The 22,141-nt window shown below is 17.5% G+C and overlaps 8 protein-coding genes across 8 annotated transcripts; 7 read left to right on the forward strand and 1 right to left on the reverse strand.

Moving 5' to 3' along the window:
* Nucleotides 1-309: 309 nt before the first annotated feature.
* PADL01_0040400 (rifin PIR protein, putative) lies at nucleotides 310-1,778 on the forward strand (the record flags this gene model as incomplete). Its single annotated transcript, XM_028680628.1, has 2 exons — nucleotides 310-360; nucleotides 540-1,778. The coding sequence occupies 2 exons, from the start codon at nucleotides 310-312 to the stop codon at nucleotides 1,776-1,778; spliced, it is 1,290 nt and encodes a 429-aa protein (XP_028541406.1).
* A 1,728-nt stretch (nucleotides 1,779-3,506) lies between these two features.
* PADL01_0040500 (acyl-CoA synthetase, putative) lies at nucleotides 3,507-3,764 on the forward strand (the record flags this gene model as incomplete). Its single annotated transcript, XM_028680629.1, has 1 exon — nucleotides 3,507-3,764. The coding sequence occupies one exon, from the start codon at nucleotides 3,507-3,509 to the stop codon at nucleotides 3,762-3,764; it is 258 nt and encodes an 85-aa protein (XP_028541407.1).
* A 30-nt stretch (nucleotides 3,765-3,794) lies between these two features.
* PADL01_0040600 (acyl-CoA synthetase, putative) lies at nucleotides 3,795-4,208 on the forward strand (the record flags this gene model as incomplete). The annotated part of the gene is made up of 1 exon (XM_028680630.1): nucleotides 3,795-4,208. The coding sequence occupies one exon, from the start codon at nucleotides 3,795-3,797 to the stop codon at nucleotides 4,206-4,208; it is 414 nt and encodes a 137-aa protein (XP_028541408.1).
* A 162-nt stretch (nucleotides 4,209-4,370) lies between these two features.
* PADL01_0040700 (acyl-CoA synthetase, putative) lies at nucleotides 4,371-5,870 on the forward strand (the record flags this gene model as incomplete). The annotated part of the gene is made up of 2 exons (XM_028680631.1): nucleotides 4,371-5,675; nucleotides 5,757-5,870. 2 exons carry the CDS (start codon nucleotides 4,371-4,373, stop codon nucleotides 5,868-5,870), a joined length of 1,419 nt encoding a protein of 472 aa, XP_028541409.1.
* A 2,514-nt stretch (nucleotides 5,871-8,384) lies between these two features.
* Nucleotides 8,385-9,421, forward strand: PADL01_0040800 (Plasmodium exported protein (PHISTb), unknown function; the record flags this gene model as incomplete). The annotated part of the gene is made up of 2 exons (XM_028680632.1): nucleotides 8,385-8,456; nucleotides 8,549-9,421. 2 exons carry the CDS (start codon nucleotides 8,385-8,387, stop codon nucleotides 9,419-9,421), a joined length of 945 nt encoding a protein of 314 aa, XP_028541410.1.
* A 2,989-nt stretch (nucleotides 9,422-12,410) lies between these two features.
* PADL01_0040900 (Plasmodium exported protein (PHISTa), unknown function) lies at nucleotides 12,411-13,393 on the forward strand (the record flags this gene model as incomplete). The annotated part of the gene is made up of 2 exons (XM_028680633.1): nucleotides 12,411-12,545; nucleotides 12,671-13,393. 2 exons carry the CDS (start codon nucleotides 12,411-12,413, stop codon nucleotides 13,391-13,393), a joined length of 858 nt encoding a protein of 285 aa, XP_028541411.1.
* A 1,474-nt stretch (nucleotides 13,394-14,867) lies between these two features.
* PADL01_0041000 (stevor PIR protein, putative) lies at nucleotides 14,868-15,521 on the reverse strand (the record flags this gene model as incomplete). Its single annotated transcript, XM_028680634.1, has 2 exons — nucleotides 14,868-15,281; nucleotides 15,438-15,521. The coding sequence occupies 2 exons, from the start codon at nucleotides 15,519-15,521 to the stop codon at nucleotides 14,868-14,870; spliced, it is 498 nt and encodes a 165-aa protein (XP_028541412.1).
* Nucleotides 15,522-17,218: 1,697 nt separating this feature from the next.
* Nucleotides 17,219-18,145, forward strand: PADL01_0041100 (Plasmodium exported protein (PHISTa), unknown function; the record flags this gene model as incomplete). Its single annotated transcript, XM_028680635.1, has 2 exons — nucleotides 17,219-17,353; nucleotides 17,444-18,145. 2 exons carry the CDS (start codon nucleotides 17,219-17,221, stop codon nucleotides 18,143-18,145), a joined length of 837 nt encoding a protein of 278 aa, XP_028541413.1.
* Between the last annotated feature and the right edge of the window lie 3,996 nt (nucleotides 18,146-22,141).

The following is a 22,141-nucleotide window of genomic DNA, read 5'->3' on the forward strand; positions in this document are numbered from 1 at the left end:
TGTTAAAACATAATACTGTTCCTTTTATAGCCTTATTTAATTTTTTTTTTTTAATATAATGGAAATTACTATCTCAAAAAAATAAAAGAAAAAAAAATACGTATTTGTATCATGGATAAATAATTGTTTCCCAATATACTAATAATATTTGTGGTTAATGTTTATTATATTATATTATATATTATTACATTATATATTTCTATATAAAAATAACATTAAATATAATATAATATTATAGTAATATTTTCTTATAATAATTTTAATCATAAAATATATTATTTAAAGAAAAATGAAGACCATAAATATAAAATGTTATTACATTTAATTTTAATGAATAAGTTATTATTTTTATTGGCATACGTATGGAATTCATAATCATTATTATAATATCACACATAATATATTTATGTATATGAAAGATTTTTATATAGAAAAATTTCATATAGATATAATCATAACAATATATATAAGCATATGGTATATATGATATTATAATATATGCATTACTTTTTTCTTTTTTTTTCTTTTTCTTTTTTTAGTGGAATTTGCAAAGGAACTTTTACACATTATACCATATAACAAGGAATGGAAAAATAATAACATGGAGAAGATTGTGTGAAATTGATTTATATGAACCTAATTATGATAATGATCCTGAAATGAAAAAAGTTATGGATAACTTTAATCTACGAACACAAAAACGATTTTATGAACTTAATGAACGAATAAAGGAAAAAAGAAAAAAATTTAATGAAAAATGTGATAAAGATATAAAAGAAATTATTGTTAAGGATAAAATAGAAAAACAGTTAATAAAAAAATTATCAGTATTAGAAAAACTAGAAGATCGAAGCTATTCACGTAAAGGTAAAAGTGAAAAGAGGGTAGAAAAATATGTACAAAAGTGTTATTATAAAAAGCGAAAAACATTAGGAACTATCTTATCAGAATGGGACATTTTAGCTAATATTGATATGTATGAATGGATACCATTTTGTTCAACTGGAGAGCACATTGACGGTAATATAAAAAATATTAAAGATGCAGTTACTAAAGTTGGCTATATAAAATCTAATAATTCTACTGTTCCTGAAAATAAGGGTTCAAAAGATACTACAGAACTTGGTTCTATACTCAGTTCTATTCTAGGTTCTTCTAATTCATTATTTCAAAAGTACATAGATGACAAAATTAAATCTAATGGTGTTAGTTTTAAAAAACAAACTGGTTATGCCTCTTTTTTTATTTATGTCTTATCAGAATTTGTTGAACATGTTGTAATTCCTGTTGGCACTACTCTTATTTTTGGACATAGTGGTAATAAAAATAACCATGAAACAACATCTGCGGAAACTCAAATGTGTAAATGTTCATGTGAACTTCAGAATTCTTCTAAGTGTACCTGTATATGTACATGTGCAAATAAAAGTACTTATTCAGTAACGTGTTCCTGTATTTGTTCATGCAAGTGTGCATGTAAAGGTACAGAAGGATGTGCGACTACATGTGCTTGTGCAGAAAAATGTGTCACTGCGTGTACTTGTGCAGAAAAATGTGTCAAAGCGTGTATTTGTGCAGAAAAATGTGTCACTGCGTGTGAATGTGCATGTGCACATCATTCACACAACCATATGTTTATTATTCCGATTAGTTCTGAAGGATTTATTACGGCATATACTATAGCTTCCGTTCTTTTATTTTTATATTTTATTTTAAAATTTTACAGAAAAATAAGGAGGGAGAAAAAACAGAAGTATATAAAATTATTAAATAAATAAATACTTCATGATGTCATAATAAATTTTCGTGAAGTATATATGTATTATTTTTATTATGATAATGGAACACTAACATATTATATTTATATAACTATAAATAATAAAAATATAATGTTTTTTTATTAATTTTTTGTTGTAAAGTTATTTTCTTAATCTTTTTATTTTTATTAAAACGTTTGTTTGCTAACATGTTACTTATGTATATATATAATAATGTTTTATTATTAATCTGATATATATTGATTTTTTTTTATTTTCTTATTTGTTTATTTTCTTATTTGTTTGTTTTTTTATTCATTAATTTGTTTTGTTATTCATTTGTTTGTTTGTTTTTTTAATTATCCTCAACTTTCTATAATAAACAAATTGTAAACTAACCTTATATATATGATATGTATATTTTTTTTTCTTATAAAATTTACTTTTTTAAGGTGAATAATTTTGTATATCGATTTTACTTCATATACACATCTTTGCTTGCAGTCGATAATTTTAGTATAAATGTATATAGCATTAAAATTATCCTATGACGAAATTGTATATAATAACAAATCATAGAAGAGTAGTCGTGAAAATAAGATAAAATAAAATAAAAAATAATGACGTTTATTCATTTTTGTTCATATGTTAAATCTATAATATATTATTGTGAAAAGATATATCTCTTCGTTAAATTATAATACAATATTTTATAAGTTTTTTTTTTTTTTTTTATAAAATTTAATAGCTCTGTATAAAACAGATTCTATCTGAATGAACAAAAGAAATAAGAAAATTGAATATTAACGTATAATATATAGTTAATCATATAAAGAACAAGCATAAAAAACTTAAATTAATTTATAACAGTAAATATATTTTTTTTTGTTCAATATAAATATAGCTATTTAAAATACATATAATATATATAAATAATATATATATATATATATATATATATATATATATATATATATATATATATGTTGTAAGATCATTTAAAAATAGTTATATAAAAAACATAAATATTAGCATGCTTATATATTAATATATAAATTCAAAAAAAAAAATAAAAAGAAAAACATTTTGAGTTATTTTTATATAGTATATATTTAATTCTTTTGAAAAGAAATAAATAATTATAATTATAATAATTGTATACAATCAAACAGTTTGGATTATTTACATATGTGTTATAAAAAATATTATTTGTACTTATAATAAAATTACGGTTGCGTTAAAAAAACTTAATATCCTAATAAAAATATTCTTCAGTAAGAAAATATAATTGGGATATATATAATAAATATAACAATTTATAGATTGAATTACTCATTTCCTTTTTTATAAATAACATATTATGAATAGAATACTATATAAACAAAATATACACAACATAAAATATATATGCGATATAATATATGAAATTTTAAAATATATAAAAACATGAACATTTTAACTTAACCTTTAAGATATGTTTTTTTTTATACATTTCGTGTATATATTTCATATGATAAATAATATTATTTTAAAATTGTTATTAGATTAAGATTATATAAAGAAATAAAAGTATATTGGTATAATATAGGAATATTCGGTTCGTCATATATATATATACATTTATAATAAACATAAATTATTGAATTTATTTCATCATTCTTCTATATATATATATATATATATATATATATATATATATATATATATATATAATTCGTTACTTAATATCAAAGTAGTTATTATTTTTAAATGGTTGTTGTTTTTAATATATCTGTTTTTGTTATTTATCTAATTTATATAAAACCAAATTTTAGCCAGTTTACTAGTGAATATGAAGTATACTCTGAAATATGTGAAAATTCAGCCAATGAAAATGAGTCGTGTGTATACTGTATGAAGGATCATAAAAGAAAAAGTTCAAAATATGTTTATAAACATATCATGAAGATGTTTTTTGAAAATAATAGTTTAAATAAAAATAAAATAGCTTTGATAGAACATGAATGAGGTAAACCTGAAAATTATATAACGTATGGAATGTTTTTCAAAAAAGTATTATCTTTTAGTAATTCTTTGAATAAATATGAGGGAATTAATATTCCAGAAAGAACATATAACGAAGAAATGAATAATGGTAAATTTAGGTTATTAGGTTTATATGGGAGTAATTCTATAAATTGGTTAATTACTGATTTGGGTGCTATGATTAGTGGAGTTACTACTTTAGTGATGCATTCAAATTTTAGTATAGATGTAATTGTAAATATATTAAATGAAACGAAATTAGAAGGGCTATGTTTAGATTTCGATTTGGTTGAAGTTTTTTTGAGACGTATAAATGAATTGCCGTACTTGAAAAATCTTATAATTTTAGATACTGTAGCTAAACACGGTATAATAATTTCAAATAATGAAAAAGAAATAAAAAATTCTAATTTAAAATGCAATTGACATTTAAATAATATAAATAATAAAAAAGGAAGTGATTTATCAAAACCTTTGGAAGATATAGGTTTGAGTCCTATAAAATATAATAAAGAAAAATTATAAAAGTTTAGTTCTTTAAAAGAAAAATTTCATAATTATGTAGAAAAAATATTACTATTTGATTATATGACAAGAATTGAAAATACAAATATTAAAATTATAAATGAGGATCATAATTTCGTTACTTCTATTGTATATACATCTGTTACATCTGGAAAGCCAAAGGGTGATATGTTAAGCAATAAAAATTTGTATAACCAATTATATTCAATATATAATCATAGCATAAAGGAAACATATAGTCTTCAATATCATTTATCTTATTTACCAATGTCACATGTATTTGAACGAACGTTTGCTTATGGAATTCAACTATGTGGTGGAACATTAAATATATGGAGTAAGGATGTAAATTATTTTTCCAAAGATATATTTAATACAAAGTATCTTATACTAGGAGGAGTACCTAAGGTGTTTAGTAGAATTTATACGAATATTATGACCGAAATTAATAATTTATCGCCTTTTAAAAGATATATTATAAAAAGCGTTATATCTTTACGTAAATCTAATAAAAATAAATGGTTAGATAAATTTCTTGAAAATGTTTTTCATATATCCAGTAAAATAAAAGAAAAGATTAACCCAAATTTAGAAATTATATTGAATGGAGGTGGAAAATTATCAGCAGAAGTTACCCTAGAATTATGTACTTTATTAAATATCAATTACTGTCAAGGTTATGGATTAACAGAATCTTCAGGTGCTATTTTTGGTAATCATGCAGAAGATTCAAATTTTGAAAGCATAGGGGGATCTGTTGCTCCAAATACAAAATATAAAGTAAGGACATGGGATAAATACAAAGCAACAGATCCTTTACCTAAAGGAGAATTATTAGTTAAGAGTGATTCTATATTTAAAGGATATTTTTTAGAAGAGGAAGATACAAAAAGGGCTTTTACTCATGATGGCTATTTAATAACAGGTGATGTGGTAAAAATTAATAAAAATGGTTCTTTAATATTTTTAGATAGATCAAAGGGTTTGGTTAAATTATCACAAGGAGAATATATAGAAACAGATTTATTGAATAATCTATATTCACATATTTGTTTTATAAATAATTGCGTTGTATATGGTGATGATTCAATGGATGGTCCACTAGCAATTATATCGATAGATAAATGTTTATTTTTTACATCATTAAAAGATGATAATATGTTCGAAAGAATTGGAGTTAATGAAAAAAATTATTTACACAAATTAACTGATGATAATATAAATAATAATATTTTTGTTGATTATGTTAAAGAAAAAATGATGGATGTTTATAAAGAAACACATTTAAATAAATACAATGTTATTAATAACATATATTTAACTACAAAAACATGGGACACGAATAATTACCTTACTCCAACATATAAAGTAAAAAAAGGTTCCATGTGTTTAAAGATTATGCTTTTTTCATTGATGATGTTAAAAAAATATATAAAAATAAATTAAAAGGAAGTACTGTTGGTAGTAGCATTAATGGAAAAAAGGAAGAAGAAAAAAAAAAATGAAAATAAACAAGAAGATAAACATTCAAATAAATTAAAAAATGTAACTATTACAGAATGAAATCAAAACGGTCTAAGAAAAAATGAAAAAGAGGTTGAAAATAAAAAGGTCAAATTAAGAGTTACCAATGAAACACCACAACAAGAAAAGAATAAATAAATAAACAAATATATAAATAAACAAAATAAATAAATTTCAAATAAGTTAAAGTAAAAAAATTATAATATATATATATATATATATATTTTTGTATTTTATTAAACACATGAAAATAAATATAATATATTTATAAATATACTTTTCTTTTTTTTTCTTATTTTTTTTTTTGATAGTATATTTTTTAAATGTGGACACAAAATCTTAATTTCGTCAAAGAAATTAATAAATAAATTATTTTGTATTATGCTATATACATAATATTTTTCAAATTATATAAAAATAACAAATATACATATTATATAGAATACAATATAAAATTATTATTATTTGTATAAATTTTATAAATTTAATTTTTAATATGAAAAAATATAAATATTTATAAATATTTTGTAATTAAAAATATGTGTATGATTATTTATTATTATTATTTTTTTTTTAATTTGTAATTTTTTAATTTTTTTTTTATGTATAATTTAAAATTTTTTTTTTTTTTTTTTTTTTTTCTATTATAATTTGTTTTTATTTTTTATGATTTTAACATATATTTATATATATATATATTGCAAATATGTAAAATACATATACTATATTCATATGAACATAATTAAAAAAATATGAACCTTTTAAATATTTTACAATGACCTTAAGAAAAATTCTATAAAATGAATTATATTCTGTAAAATAATTAAATATATATTCATTATTTGTATATGAGATTAAAAAAATATCTATAGTAAAATATATATTATATATGGGTGTAATTATTCCCAAGTAAGCATAATAAAATTCAAAATTAAAATTTGGTTGTGTTGTTAGTATTATTAATTTATAAAATGAAATGATTGATTATATATTGAATATAATGTTAGAAAAATTCGTTTCTAAAACAAACGCAACATAATATACAAATTAATTTAGTGTTTGTTAATTAGGTTATACATAAATATATTCACATATATATATATAATATTAATTTTATTGGAATTACAACAATGGATATACATTTTAGTTTTATAACCATTAGGTATATAAAACATCAAAAAATATATTTTATTATTATTATTTTATGTTTTTTATTATTATTAATTATTGTTCCAAATATATATATATATATATATATATATATATATTATGATTACAAATTATATAATAATAATTATATATAATATAATTATTAAAAAAAAATAATTGAGTCATAATTATTATATCATATAAATTTGCAGTTAATTATATTATAAATTTTATTTATAATAAATCTAATATTTAAAAATACATAAAGCAATAATATATACAAACTGTATATTCTTAATATAATATATTTTGCACAACGTGACAATTTTATAAAGATTATATTATGATATATTATTCTAGATATTTTATAGTTCTTTTATTTTTTAGTATTATTTTTTTTTTTTATTTTTTTTTTTTTTTTTGCTTTGCGTTAAGGTATATATTTTTATAATATTTTATTTATATTATTGTTAATCAGTTTTTTATTTTTCTCTTATATCTCTTATAATTACAATTATTTGTGTTTTCGTTAAACTATTTTGTCTTGTATATATTTCTAAAATTATAAATATGTAGAAAAATAAATAAAACTTATGGGATTGGACAAATTTCATGTATTTTTAATTATAAACTCTAAATATTTATTTAAATGACATTAAATATATATATATATATATATATATATATATATATATATATATATTAATTTATATAAAATAAATAATATAAAGTTCTAAAATAAAAGAATGACAACATATATGTATATTCTCTAGTGTTTAATTTGAAAGCTGTATAATATATATAATTACATAAAACATATTATGATGCATATATGAATTACATTATTTAATAAATGTTATTCTTTTTATGGCATGCATTTTGTCTTTATTTTTAATTAATATTTTATAATAATTTCTGAAATAATATTTAATTAAAAATAAAAAAAAAAAAAATAAAAATGAAAAAAATTATATTATTATATATTTTTTAAATTAATAATATATTATATATGGTTTGTTTTTCATTTTAAAGTTATTATTTTACCTTTTATACATTTTTCAATAATATTAAATAATTCAATTTTGTATATTTTGTATTTTTATTATTATAATTAAATAAATATATATATATTTATAAAATATTTTAAATTTATTCCTATTAAATTACTATTCTATTAATAGAGTTTTTATTTTTTTCTTTATTTTTAAGCATTTGTCTTATAATTTATAAAATTTTTTATATTTATATAATTTTGTTTGTTTTATTTGTAGTATATAAGAATATATATGATAAAATAGTTTTATATTTTTTTATATTAATTTGTTTTATAAACATTTTATAAGTATATAATAAGATAATAATTATAATATATGTATATATATTAGTTGTTCCCTTTTATATAAAATGAATATATTTAAAAATTGCAAAATTAGTTTATCATTAGTTGTTCTGGGAATTGTACATATGCAAGTACAAGTAAGTTAATATTGTAATATATATATATATATATATATATATATATATATATTTATATTTATATTTTTATTTATATATTATTTTTTATTCAGTCTAATTATGATGGCTTAAATAACCCCCCGACCCAAATTAAATTAAATTATAATATATATAGTAGGATGCTGTCTACCAATGAATCTGCTGATGTTGTTGTTGAGGCAACAACGAAAGAAAGCTTTAGAGATAGGGATAAAAATACTAATGAGAAAATTGAAGAAACATCGTCTTCTAATAGTAATGAAGAAGCATCAGAAGAAGCTGTAAGTAGCGAAAGTGATGTAAATGATGATTCTGGCACATATAGATTAAAAAGTGATAGCGATATATTAAGATTATGTTATAATAATAAGGAGGTTATAATATTAAATGAGCACGATTTATTAAATGAATTTCTTAATGGAGAAGTACCAAATATATTCAATGAAAATAAATCAGCATTTAAAGAATTATTGGATCAAGATTTATGGAATACATATGAAATAGATTTTGATAAAAAAAGAAAATGTACATTATTTACAAACTCAATTGATTTAGAAATAAATAATGAAATATCATTATTTGGAAATGTATGTCGACAAACCGATACATTAATAGACCTGTGGAGAAGGGTAGTAAAAAATGAAGAAACCAAATTTTACTTTTTAAAAAGAAATTTATATCTACAATATATGAAACTAAGAACTAAAAGTAGATTACCACCTGAGGAATTGAATAAGATATTAAATGAATGTAATATAATAATTAAGAAGTATAATAATAATCATGATAAGACTATTAAAGACGTTTTTAAAGTATGGTCAACTGTTACTCCTCATAATATAATTGAATTTAAAATAATGGTAATGGCTTGTAGATTAACATGGAGAATATTAGTAAAAAATTTACATAAGGAATATACAGATTTATTAAAAACTTCATTTAAATAAAACATAGAAAGGAATGTACTTTAATATTTCTGTGTTGCAAAATATGTAATATATAAGATTAAATGAAATTCATGAAGGAATATATGAACACATATATAAATAAAATTATAATATATTAAAAAAATAAAAATAAAAGAAAAGAATATATAAACATAATATATATAATATAACTCATTATATATATATATTGTTCCAATATTAGTATTTTAATGTTTATAATAATTTGTAATATATATGAAGAAAAACATAACATATATATATATAAATGTTTCGAAACACACAAGTATAACATAAAGAAATACATATATGTGTACACAAATAAGTATATAAGGAATACATATTATATATTATATTATATATAAGTGAAAAAGAAAAAAATAAATAAAATAAATAATATAAGCTATGGGAACTAAGTATTGAATATTTCTCATTTTATTTTTATAGGAATACATAATATTCTTAAAGTTTGTTATTAATAATATTTCTTCTATGAAAGATTTGTGTTAAAGTTATATTTTTCTATTTGTGATTTATTTTATGTTCTAATTGTGTTACATGTTATGTTTGTTGCGTTTTTTTTTTTTTTTTTTTTTTTCTTTCTTTATGACTTTATTAGAAATTGGATTATTTGATGTTTATTGATTTAATTATATACGATAGAAGAAAGAAATGTATATTATTCTAATAATATAGATAAATACATATAATAATTAATTAATGGTATTATATTTACGTTTAAAGTACGGTATAGTAAATGAACTGAAATAGGTTTTAAGGATATATATATTATAATACTTTCAAAGTTTTATTTATTTCTTCTACATAACCAGATTATGGTAATGTATATAAAAGTATATGTAATATATTTTATGAATTATGATAAGAATTATTAGAAAATATATGAATTATATATAATGAATAAATCTAAGTTATGTATATAATATTTTATTATAAAGTAATTAAATTGATTAATATCTTTTATTATATTTTCCTTTTCTTATTAAATATCTCTAATTTCATAATTATTATTTTGAAATAAAGGTTTTGATTTATAATATATTAGAATAAATAAAAAATATCATTATAATTATATTTTTATAAAATTTATTATTCCTATGATTATAAGGTATTTTAAAAAAAAATTATTCATTTGTCTATATATATATATATATTATAAATATGAAAATTATTTTTTGCATTTATTTGTAATAATCATTCATATAAATATACATTTGTACGTTTTATTTTAAAATAATATTAAATACATTTATGAATAATTCTCTATTATTGTTTTATCAATGTTTTATTTGTTTCGATTAGACATGTATGTGAATAATATTGTTTTATTGAAATATATATTATTTTTTTTTGGAGTGTTGAAAAAAGTATTTTGATTTTATTTTAAATATAAATTTGTTGTACCTTAGATATATATATGGCATAAAATAAAAATATTTAAAATTTATTCTTTATTATATGTTTAGTTATAACATACAATTTTATAATTTCGATAAAAGTATTTACTTATACATAATTTATTATTTTTTTAAGACTGTTTTAACAAGAAGAAAAATATGATATATTTGTTTATATTTTATATGTTTACATATTTAATGTTATTATTATAACAATAATTGTTTTTATAATATATAAATGTAATATTAATATATATATATATATATATATATATATATATTTTGTTCATTTAAAAATATATAAACTTTACAATTATATATTAATAAAAAAAATATGTACATGTAAAAATGAATAAGTAAAATATAAAAACAATTAAAAAAAAAGTATGATTGATATAATAATAAGAATAATAATGTTGTAAAATAAATTATTAAAAATAAAATTAAAAAGGAAGTAATAAGAAAGAAAAAAATGAATACTAATTTCTAATAAATTTCCCAGATTCAAAAATGTTAAAATAAAAGTTTTCATTGAAATATATATAATAAGTATCTTAAAAATATTAAATATAATAAATATATTTATAATAAAGCATATTAAAAGATATGAATGCAAATATTATTTTAGATTTTTGTCATAAGTATATTATATAAAAAAGACGAATGTTGTAATATCGAATAATGTTTAAGAATGTTTTGTAATATATATAATATAATTATTTAAATCTATAATAATAATAAAATGTTTTTTTTTATAAGTTTTATTGATACTATTCTTGAATTGACAATTGGGAATTTTGTTTAATTAAATATTTTATTCGTTTATTTATTTCCTATAATTCATTATATATATTAAATAAAAAATTATAAATATTAATAAATATATAATATAGTATACATTATTTGTTAATTCAATTATTTATATTTTTTTGTAATATATGAATGAATATATATTATTATTTGTCATAATTTCATTATTTAAATATTAATAAAAAATTAATTAAGTTCTTAATATGGCGAGTAAAAGAAGTTTTTTTATTTTTCCCTTTTATCTTTTAAATTAAAACCAAAAAGGAAAATTACATTATATATCATTTAAATTTCTTTGCTTAAATTTATTTGTGATTGGATTTTAGTATGTTTTTCTAAATGTAAGTTGATCATATAAATTTTATGTATCATTAGTTATTTGGTTATTTAAATCTTAATTACTATAACATGTCTATAATTTTAAATGTATATATATTATATAATTTATTATTATTATTATTTTGAATATAGTATTTTTATATATACATATTTTGGAAATTATGTAAAAAAAAAAAAGTACGGTTGGAATATATTAAGAAAAATAAAATAATAAAACAAAATAAAAATAGGTATTTTAATTATTCGTTTTAATTAATAATTTTAATGGTCTTAAAATTGGCGAACTTTTTTTTTTTTTTTCTAAAACGTATTGTCTCATATTTTATAATTTTATTTTATATTATTTTTTATTCTTTTTTTTTTTTTTTTTTTTTAAATATATATATATATATTAATAAAAAAAATAATATAAAGTTATTAATAAAATGAAAAAAAAAAATTGTATAATTTTTCCTTTTTATCGTGTCGATGTGAATCCAAAAGGAAAATTATATTATATCTCATTTAAATTTGTGTGTTTAAGTTTATACATGATTGGATTTTATTATGTTTTGTTAAATGTAAGATGATGTTATAAATTTTATGTGTTATTATTTATATGGTTTTTCAAATTGTTTTACTATAAAATATGTAGTATATTATATGTATATAATATTATATAATTTTTTTTTTTTTTTTTGTATAGAATTCATTAGAAAATAACAGCTTAGAAATAACTAAAAATTGTAATATATATAAACGCAATTTAGGTGAAGCAGAAAAAAATAGTAAGCATTCTAAAAGGAAAAAGAATTTAAAACATAAAAACGAAGGTGTAAATAAAACAAAATCGAATATAAATAATATTAAATGTAATAAACAAAATGTAAAGGAATGTAAACATAGTATTAATAATGATCATGAGAATAGTAATACGGAGAATAATTGTAATAGTTCTATAAATAATATAAATTATAATGATAAGTCAAAACAGTTAACAGAAACTGAATTACGTGACGTTTTAAATTCATTTAAAGAATGTCCTTCGAAGGAAGATCTTAAAAATATCTGGAATCACACAATTGGTGTTGCAAAAGAAGGTGTTGATGATATAGAAAAGAATTTAAAGAGATCTATACAAAAATATTTAGACAATGATTTTCATAAAAGTTTTTGTTGCAATCATGAGGAATTTGTATTTAATAGTATATGGGAAAAAAATATTTCCAGATTTTATAGAACAATAGGAACTCATGAAATAGAATACACTAAAACTTTTTTTCGGTTAATTAATGAGGAACATACACTTGATGATGTATTAAAATTTATTTATTCTTTCATAGAACATTTTCAGACATTAAAAAAGGAATTACATGAAGAACACCAAAAGGAACTTTTACAAAAAATTGCAAAAGTCTTGGATAAGTGAATTATTAATTTTTATAAAAATTAAAAGAAATGCATATATTTTTTTTAATTATATTGAATATGAAATACTAATAAGAAATGTTTATAAAAGGTTTTAAATTCTATAGAAGCAATTATTTATTATATATATATGTACAATTCTAGTTTTTTAGTAGAATAGACCGAAGTATATGGATATATGTTATTTCATTCTTCATGTCTATCTTCGAATAAATTTTATTAAATATATATATTTTTTTCATACACATATTAGAATTAGATGTGTTTCTGTTGATATATCTATATCTATATATATATTATTTAAATTTTCTGTTTTATCATAATTAAAGTTAAAGGATGTAATGTGCTTTATTTTTATGGATTATATTTTTCTATGAAAAATATTAACTCTATAAATCTTTAAAAAATATTGTTTTTGAATTTTCTTTCTATTGTATTATGAAATTATTATATATATATTTGTTTAAAGTAAAATAAAATTAATGTGATATAAAATGGAATTTTTTTTATCATATAATATTTATAAAAAAAATAATAAAAATCATCTTATTGTTTAGAAAATAGTACCATATATTATATGAATTATAATACAATATATTTAAAAAACATTTCTATGATAACTAAATGAGTAAGTAATTAATAAGTATATTATTAATACATAAATTTTATAAAATAAATATTAGGACATAAAATTTAAAACAACAAAATGAATTATAAATTATAGTAATTATAAAATCTACTTGAAAATTATGTAATTTTTCTTTTAATTAGTCACGTAATAAATATATATTATGTAAAATATTTGCCTTATACAATTTTAATTTTTGATGTAATTAATGAATATAAATATTGTTTTTTATTAAGAAAATATAATTCTAATAATATTATATCACGTGCAAAAAAAAAAAAAAAAAAAATTATCATAAAATATAATTCATATATCACTGATAAGTAAAATTCTTCATATTCTATAAAATACATTACGTACATAAATGTTTCTTGTATTCACCTTTCCATGAATTTTTTTCTTCTTTTGCGTAACCAACCATATATATAAAAGCTATCACTGTTATAATTATTAAAACAAACACAGCAATTGCTATACGATATGAAAAAAAAAAGCTCCACTAGTATAGCAGAGGCAGCACGTACGTTGTAGGTGAATAAAAGTGAAACTTTAATTATATTAATATTTTGAATTAAAGTGACAAAAAAAATACTTTTACACAAACAAGGGATTTAATCAATTGAGTAAGGGTATTTCCATTATAAACGGATATAATTACTCCTTGAGCAGCAATATAATCTATACTCGTATCATAATGTCCTATAAAATGCAGAAAAAAAGGAATATATTCCTGCACTTGAACACAACCTCTTTTTAAATTATCTATATAATTATCATGTGCTTAATTTGATGAAGATAATAAATTATAGGATTTCATCTTATTTGAACATTATGAGGATTTATCATTTTAATTATTTGATTTATCTGAAAGTTTTCGAAAATATAATTCTTGTTTTCCATTAAAATCATTATAAAGCTTTCTTTGCATTCCTAAATATCCAAGGCGACCAGGAGATATGTTTGAATTTCCTCCTTGTGTGTTATCATATGTTTCTTTTTTATATTTCATTAAATTTGGTGTTCCAGGAAATTTCTTATTTGTTATTGGTGGTATTTTTTGTTTTTTTTTTGCGTCATCGTTTGGATATTTTTCTTTCTTATATTTTCTTTCATTCGTATTTGAATATTCGCCTAATTCATTATTTTCATGTTCATCATTTGTTGTAAGTTCATGTGATAATTCTGCTAAGGACCTAAGATTTGTTTGCACTAAAACGATATTTTTATATTTTATATTTGTATATAATCCAAGACAGTCATTCTAAAAAGGTATAAAAAGAAAAAAATCCAATAAAATAACATGACAAAAAAAATAAATATGGAAATGATAAATAAGAATATTAAAACGTATAATAACAAAAGGTAGTTTTGAATTGTATACATATATATATATATATATATATATATAATTTGTTACTTTTTTATTTCTCACATTATAAAATAAGGTTAATGCTCCTAATACGATTGAATATATAAATAATTTAAAATTAAAAGATATCATTTTAAATATAAATGCTATTATATTTATAGATGTAATAATATATATATATATATATATATATATATGTGTATATTATAAAGGAAAAAGTTATTTAAAAAACTTGTATATGTTTTATTAATAAGGTTCAGTTTTATTAAGAAATAATTTTTTCTATATATAAAAAATATTTTAAAAAAACAATTTATGTCCTCTAAGATGTAATATAAATATATTTTGTTCTTAATTTTTTTTTTTTTTTTTTTTTTTTTTTTTTTATTAAATATACAAATGAATAATTTAATTTTTTAAAATTTATTTGAATTATATATGAATATAAAATAATTTTAAAAAAAATTTTATTACATTTGTGTTAGAATTATTCGTATTGTAAATTATAGAATATGTGTATATATATATATACAGTTCTTTATATTAATGAATTGTTATGTTCACATTTATAAATATAAGACTTATAATATAAATATTAATTTAAAATTTTAATAAATAAAATTAAAATTGAACATAGAAATAAATAATTAATATAATTTTTTATTTTGTGTTAAAAAAAAAAAAAATTATGTTTTCCTTATATAATTATTTCACATTTTACATATATATATGTTAATTATCTATTTTATTATTTAATTATATATCTACTATACAATGGAGTACTAAGAATTTAAAAAACGTTGAAATAAAAAGAAAACATAATACAGTTATAATTGCTAAAATATAGTTCTTGAGTTATTTTTTAATTATATTATATATTTACTATATATTAAAATAATGTTTATAATATATATTTGTATATATTATCTAATAGATATTTAGAGGTTGTTCTATTTTAATATATTTCATTATTATTATGTACGTTATGTATTTTATGGAGTTTGAACTTAATGATCTATATATCTATTACAACAATAATAAAATTGTGTGTTATTTTATTTTCATTTAAACCATTATCCAGAATTTTGTAAAATTAGATAATAAATATAAATATATAAATATAATTAGTTCTTTTTTTCATTTTTATTGTAATACATATAATACATATATACAATAGAATTGATGTTATATTTATCATTATTTTTTTATTTTATATTAATTAATTTTTTATTTATTTATTTATTTATTTATTTATTTATTTATTTATTTATTTATTTATTTATATTTTTTATTTTATTTTATTTTTTTATATTATTATTTTATTATTATTATTATTATTTTTTTTTTTTTTTAATATTATTATTATTTTATTTTTATTATTTAAATAATATATAAGAAAATAATTTGCTTGATTTAATTAATTTATAATATAGACGTTGTATGAAGTTTAAAATAATATTTATTTTTTATATTAATATTATTAAGAATGTTATAGAATTTACAAAGGTAAAATATGTATTATTATATTTTTAACGTTTTTAAATATATAAGTATATGTTTATAATAATATCTTTTGATTAACCTAAGATATAGAAATAATATATATATATATATATATATATATATATATATCATATTATTAAACTATATAATAATTTATTATATATATATATTTATATATTATTGTGAAGTACACATAATATATTAAAAAGTAGAATACTGTAAGTACCATTCATAATAAAAAATTTTACGTATCTTACAATTTTACTATATTTTTAAAATACATAATATTATTTGTTAAAATATAAAATAAGAATAATACGATTAAGATGAAATATCATTGTGTGGAATATTATTCTGAAGAAACAAATATTAAAAATACAAGGAATGTTTGTTGCGTTAGACGAAAATTTTTAAATTTGTTATCAATTACTGGAATTTTATTATTATTAGTAGTACTAAACGTAAGTTAATAAATGTGAAACGTTTATAATATCAATATATATATATATTTTTATATATTTATCTTTTTATATCAATTATTTTTTCTTCAGAATATAATAATATGTGAGAAAGGTGAAACAATAGATGGAGGAAATTATCATATAAATAGAAGAAATTTATCTGAGGTAAAAACTGAAATGAATACAGGATTAAGAAGTACCAGTTTAAAGAATAAAGGATTAAGAAATAGCAGTGAAAAGAATATGTTAACAAATAACAAAGATGAAAAAAATAATAATATTCCTCTTAGTTCACAATGTAATAATATAAATTATAATGATATATCAAAACAATTAACACTGGAAGATTTACATAATGTATTAGATAATTTAAAAGAACGTCCATCTAATGAAGATCTTCATAACATATGGACTCATGCTTTGGGTATATCTAAAGAAGGATTTCAAGATATGATAAAAGAATTAGCTCTTTATATAGAAGATTATTTACTTACATACGAATATCAACGCTATCATCATTTTTCTAATAGCGATAGACCTATATGTGTAAGAACTAATTACCGTACATGGAGAAAATCAATGAATGAAATTGGACTTGCTCTATCATCTACAGATAAGGAACATACACTTAATTTTTATAATTTAGTTAAAGATGGAGCATCAATTGATGAAATGAAAGAATTTATTTATTTATTTATAAAGTATTATGATACATTAAAAAATAATTTATTTAAAGAACATATGAACATATTTACAGAAAGGATGAATAATCCCGTAAGATTAAATTATTAAACTTAATTTATACGAATATCAATTATGTTGTTTTATGGGAAAATACCCATATAGTATAATTTTAATATATTAGATAAAAATTTAATATAAGGTATATTTATTAAATTCCTTATATCAGTTATTATATTATGGAATATATATATAATAGCAGAAATATAAAATATATTATAATATATAATAATATTTATAATTATCCAAAAGCATTTTAGAAATTTACAAGTTAAGATTTATTAGTATCCATTAGCTATATTACGTTATAAAATGGATGGATCCGATATTTATTGCACATATTGTTAAAAAATGTTTTTTTTCTATAATAAAAAAAAATATATATTCCTATGACAATACGCATGTTATTATAACAGTATTTGAATTTTTTGTGTTCTTGTTTATTTTTATGTTTATGTTTATGTTTATGTTTTTTGTTTTTTGTTTTTTGTTTTCGTTTCGTGTTTCAGTTTTTTGTTTTTTGGTTCTTGTTTTGTACTCCTAATTATTATTATTATAGGAATAACTTCATATTTAGATATATTATTATTTTTTTTTTTTTTTGCTTTTTAAATAATTATTAAAAACATATAAAATAAAAATGTATTATTCCTTGTTTTTACATTATTTAAATGATTTAGTATTATCTGTTTAATACATAAAAAAATATAATTTATTGTAATAACCATTAATAAAATATAATGATTAAAAAATATAAATATAACAATTATAGTTTCATAACATATAATAATAGAATTATTCTATGATAAATTGTAATATATATATATATATATGTATATATTATACAAGAATATATATTTTTATAACATAGAACGCTACAAATAAATATACAATATAGTATAATATTGCATATATACGTTCTCGTTTTTTAAATTTCCTTATAATAATAAATATTATGATATGTATATTTTTTTTGTCACACTTATATTATTTAATACATTAATAATAAATATATAAACGTTTTATATCCTTTGAAATACTTTTGAATAATATAAAAATAATAATGTTAATATTTGTAACAACATATATTAATTAAAGAGAAACCTAAGAATAGCATAAAATTTAGAAAAAAAAAATATATATATAAGAAAATAACAAAGCATAATAATAAAAAAACTAAAATTAAATTATAAAAATATATATATATATATATATATATATATATATATGTGCATACTATTATTTCCAGGTTTAATTCATATCATATACTATGATAAATAATTCTTCTTGTTAATTGATTTATATGTTTCTAAAGATAGAAAATTATATATTGGAATATCTATTTTATATAAATATTCTAATAGGATGTGATATATATATAAGTTGTATATCTTTAATAACAATTATTTTACACATATTTATGTTATTTAGAACAAAAAAAAAGTTGTTTGTAATTAGAGTTTTACATGTTATATAGATATATAAAAATACAATTTAATTGTAATTTATGGTGTATCATAAAGTAATATTTTATTAGAAAATGGAAAAAAAAAACAAAAACAAAAATTATATAAAATGTGGAAATGTTTTATAATAATATGTGTTTTATGTATTTAATTTATTTATTTATTTATTTATTTATTTTATTTTTTGTTATAAATAAATGTGGAAATATTGTTCCAGTAAAAAAGTGCATTTACATGATGAAAAAACAATTGTGTATTTTATTATAAAAATAATAATTATATTTTATATTTAAAATATGTAATTCGTTTAATAAAATTAAATGTATTATAATATATTAATTATTTAGTTATAATTTTTATCATATTATAATATAAGAGTCTCAATAAAAATGAAAAACCATTACACAAATATCTTATTATTATTTTGTCTTCCTTTAAATAAATCATTAAAGTGCTAACAAATATACATGAAAAAATTATAATTATAATATATATATTAGCATATCCTATATATATAAGTATACGTGTATATCCTTATACCGTATATATAAGAATAATATTTATATAAAAATTCATTATATATAATTATAACAAAAATATTTATTGTCATAAAATATAGCTAACTATAATATATATACAAATGTTATATTTTTTCAAAGTAAATAAAAGATTGAACTACTATAGCGCATATATTTTACATATATCAAACCAAAACAAAAAAATTTTAATGAATAGATTAGTATGAATATATAAATTATACAAATCATCTATCTATGATAACACCACAGAAATAGAAGCAGTAATCAAGAAGTTCGATGAAAAACCGTTCAAATTATTTGGAGATTAGAAGAACGTATGTAAAAAAAAAAAAAAAAAAAAAAGAAAACAATGTAAAGTACAATTTGGTAAGAATGTAAAAAAAAATTATATTAAAAAATAAAACAGAGAAAATATTAACAGAAATATTTTCGTCATTGCAAAGTGGCATAAAGAGAGACGATTTACGTGCATGTCAATATAAAATGACTTTAGAATATAAGGTCTAAAAATGTTATCTCAAATTTAATTTTAATTCAAGATGTGTGGCATCAAGTTGTGTTTGTTTGGTAAAGGTCTCATAAATAAATGGAAAAGTACTTTTTTCTTTTATACAAATTATTAAGCAAACAATTATTTCTTTAGATACGAAATGTGGAATTTATTATTGTATTAAATATATCATTTGTGAATTAATAAATAAATTAGTTAAATGTATTATAGGTTTATTTCATGTGTAAAAGGATGCTAATGTAGAAGAACGTAATAATGAAAATTAATTTATTGAATAAGAGAATATTAAATATAATATGTAATTCAATATATCTGGTTATAATGAAAAAGAAGTTCTTTTCCTTGTTGTAAAAGAAGAATGCTTTCACTATCAAGAGGTTTATAGAAATAACCATACAAAAATATTGTGAGGGATGTTAAAAAGAGTTCTTGATGCATATACTACACATGTTACAAATGGAACTAATATATTACATATAGAATAAAAAACAGATGTAATAGATGCTAAGTGTACTACTTACAATAGTGCTATTATTTCATCTGTTGATTATATATTGTTTATAGTTTTGGTTATCGTAATTAATTTTTTATTATTACGCTATTGTAGAAAAAAGAGAATGAAGAAAAATTACATTACACAAAATTGTTAAATCGATCTTTATAAGGAGTCATGATGTTAAATACAATTGAATGATGTGTAAATATTCTAGTTAAAAATACAAGGATATTATGACAATCATTGTTTTTATAAAATTATATTGTTTTATCTTATAAAGTTATATTTGTTATCCTAACGTGGTTATTTAATTATTTAATTTAAATGATTTTTTTTTTTTTTTAATGAAAAAAAGTGTAAATTATAATTTTTCTTAAATAAAGAACTTATATAAAAATATATTGTTAATATATTATTTAATTACACAATGTATTATATATTTATTAAATACTTCATGTAAAATAAGATATATAATGTAATATATAATAGAATAAATATGTTATATTATTATTTATATTCTATTCATACTTTATTAAAATCATAATAATGCTCACATAATACGAATGAATATAAATAAATATAATTTTATTTTTATAATATATTTAATAAATATTTATACATATTATATTTTTTAATATCATAAATAATAAATTATGTTATGTTAACTGTTTTAATTTTTTTTTTTTTTCCACTTTAATTAAAACAAAAAATATATTAAAATATTAGGTGACATATATTAAGGAATATATAATTCATATAGTTTATTATTATTACATAATAATCATAAAAATATGGTTTATATAAATATATATATATCAACACATTTATAATATAAAAATAGTGTAAACAAAATATTTAAGATTAGTGTTCAAAAATCGGAAATATATATAAAATGATAATTATTATTTTTATTATCATAGAAATAATTATATTATATCATTTTGTGCCTAATAGTATAAATTTTATAATCATTATAAAACACTCAAAATATCTTCTAAATGTTAAAAACATAAAATGTATTAAAAAAAAAAAAAA

This window comes from Plasmodium sp. gorilla clade G2 (genome assembly GCF_900097015.1).
Source record: "Plasmodium sp. gorilla clade G2 genome assembly, contig: PADLG01_00_77, whole genome shotgun sequence".
Lineage (NCBI taxonomy): Eukaryota > Apicomplexa > Aconoidasida > Haemosporida > Plasmodiidae > Plasmodium > Plasmodium adleri (nom. inval.).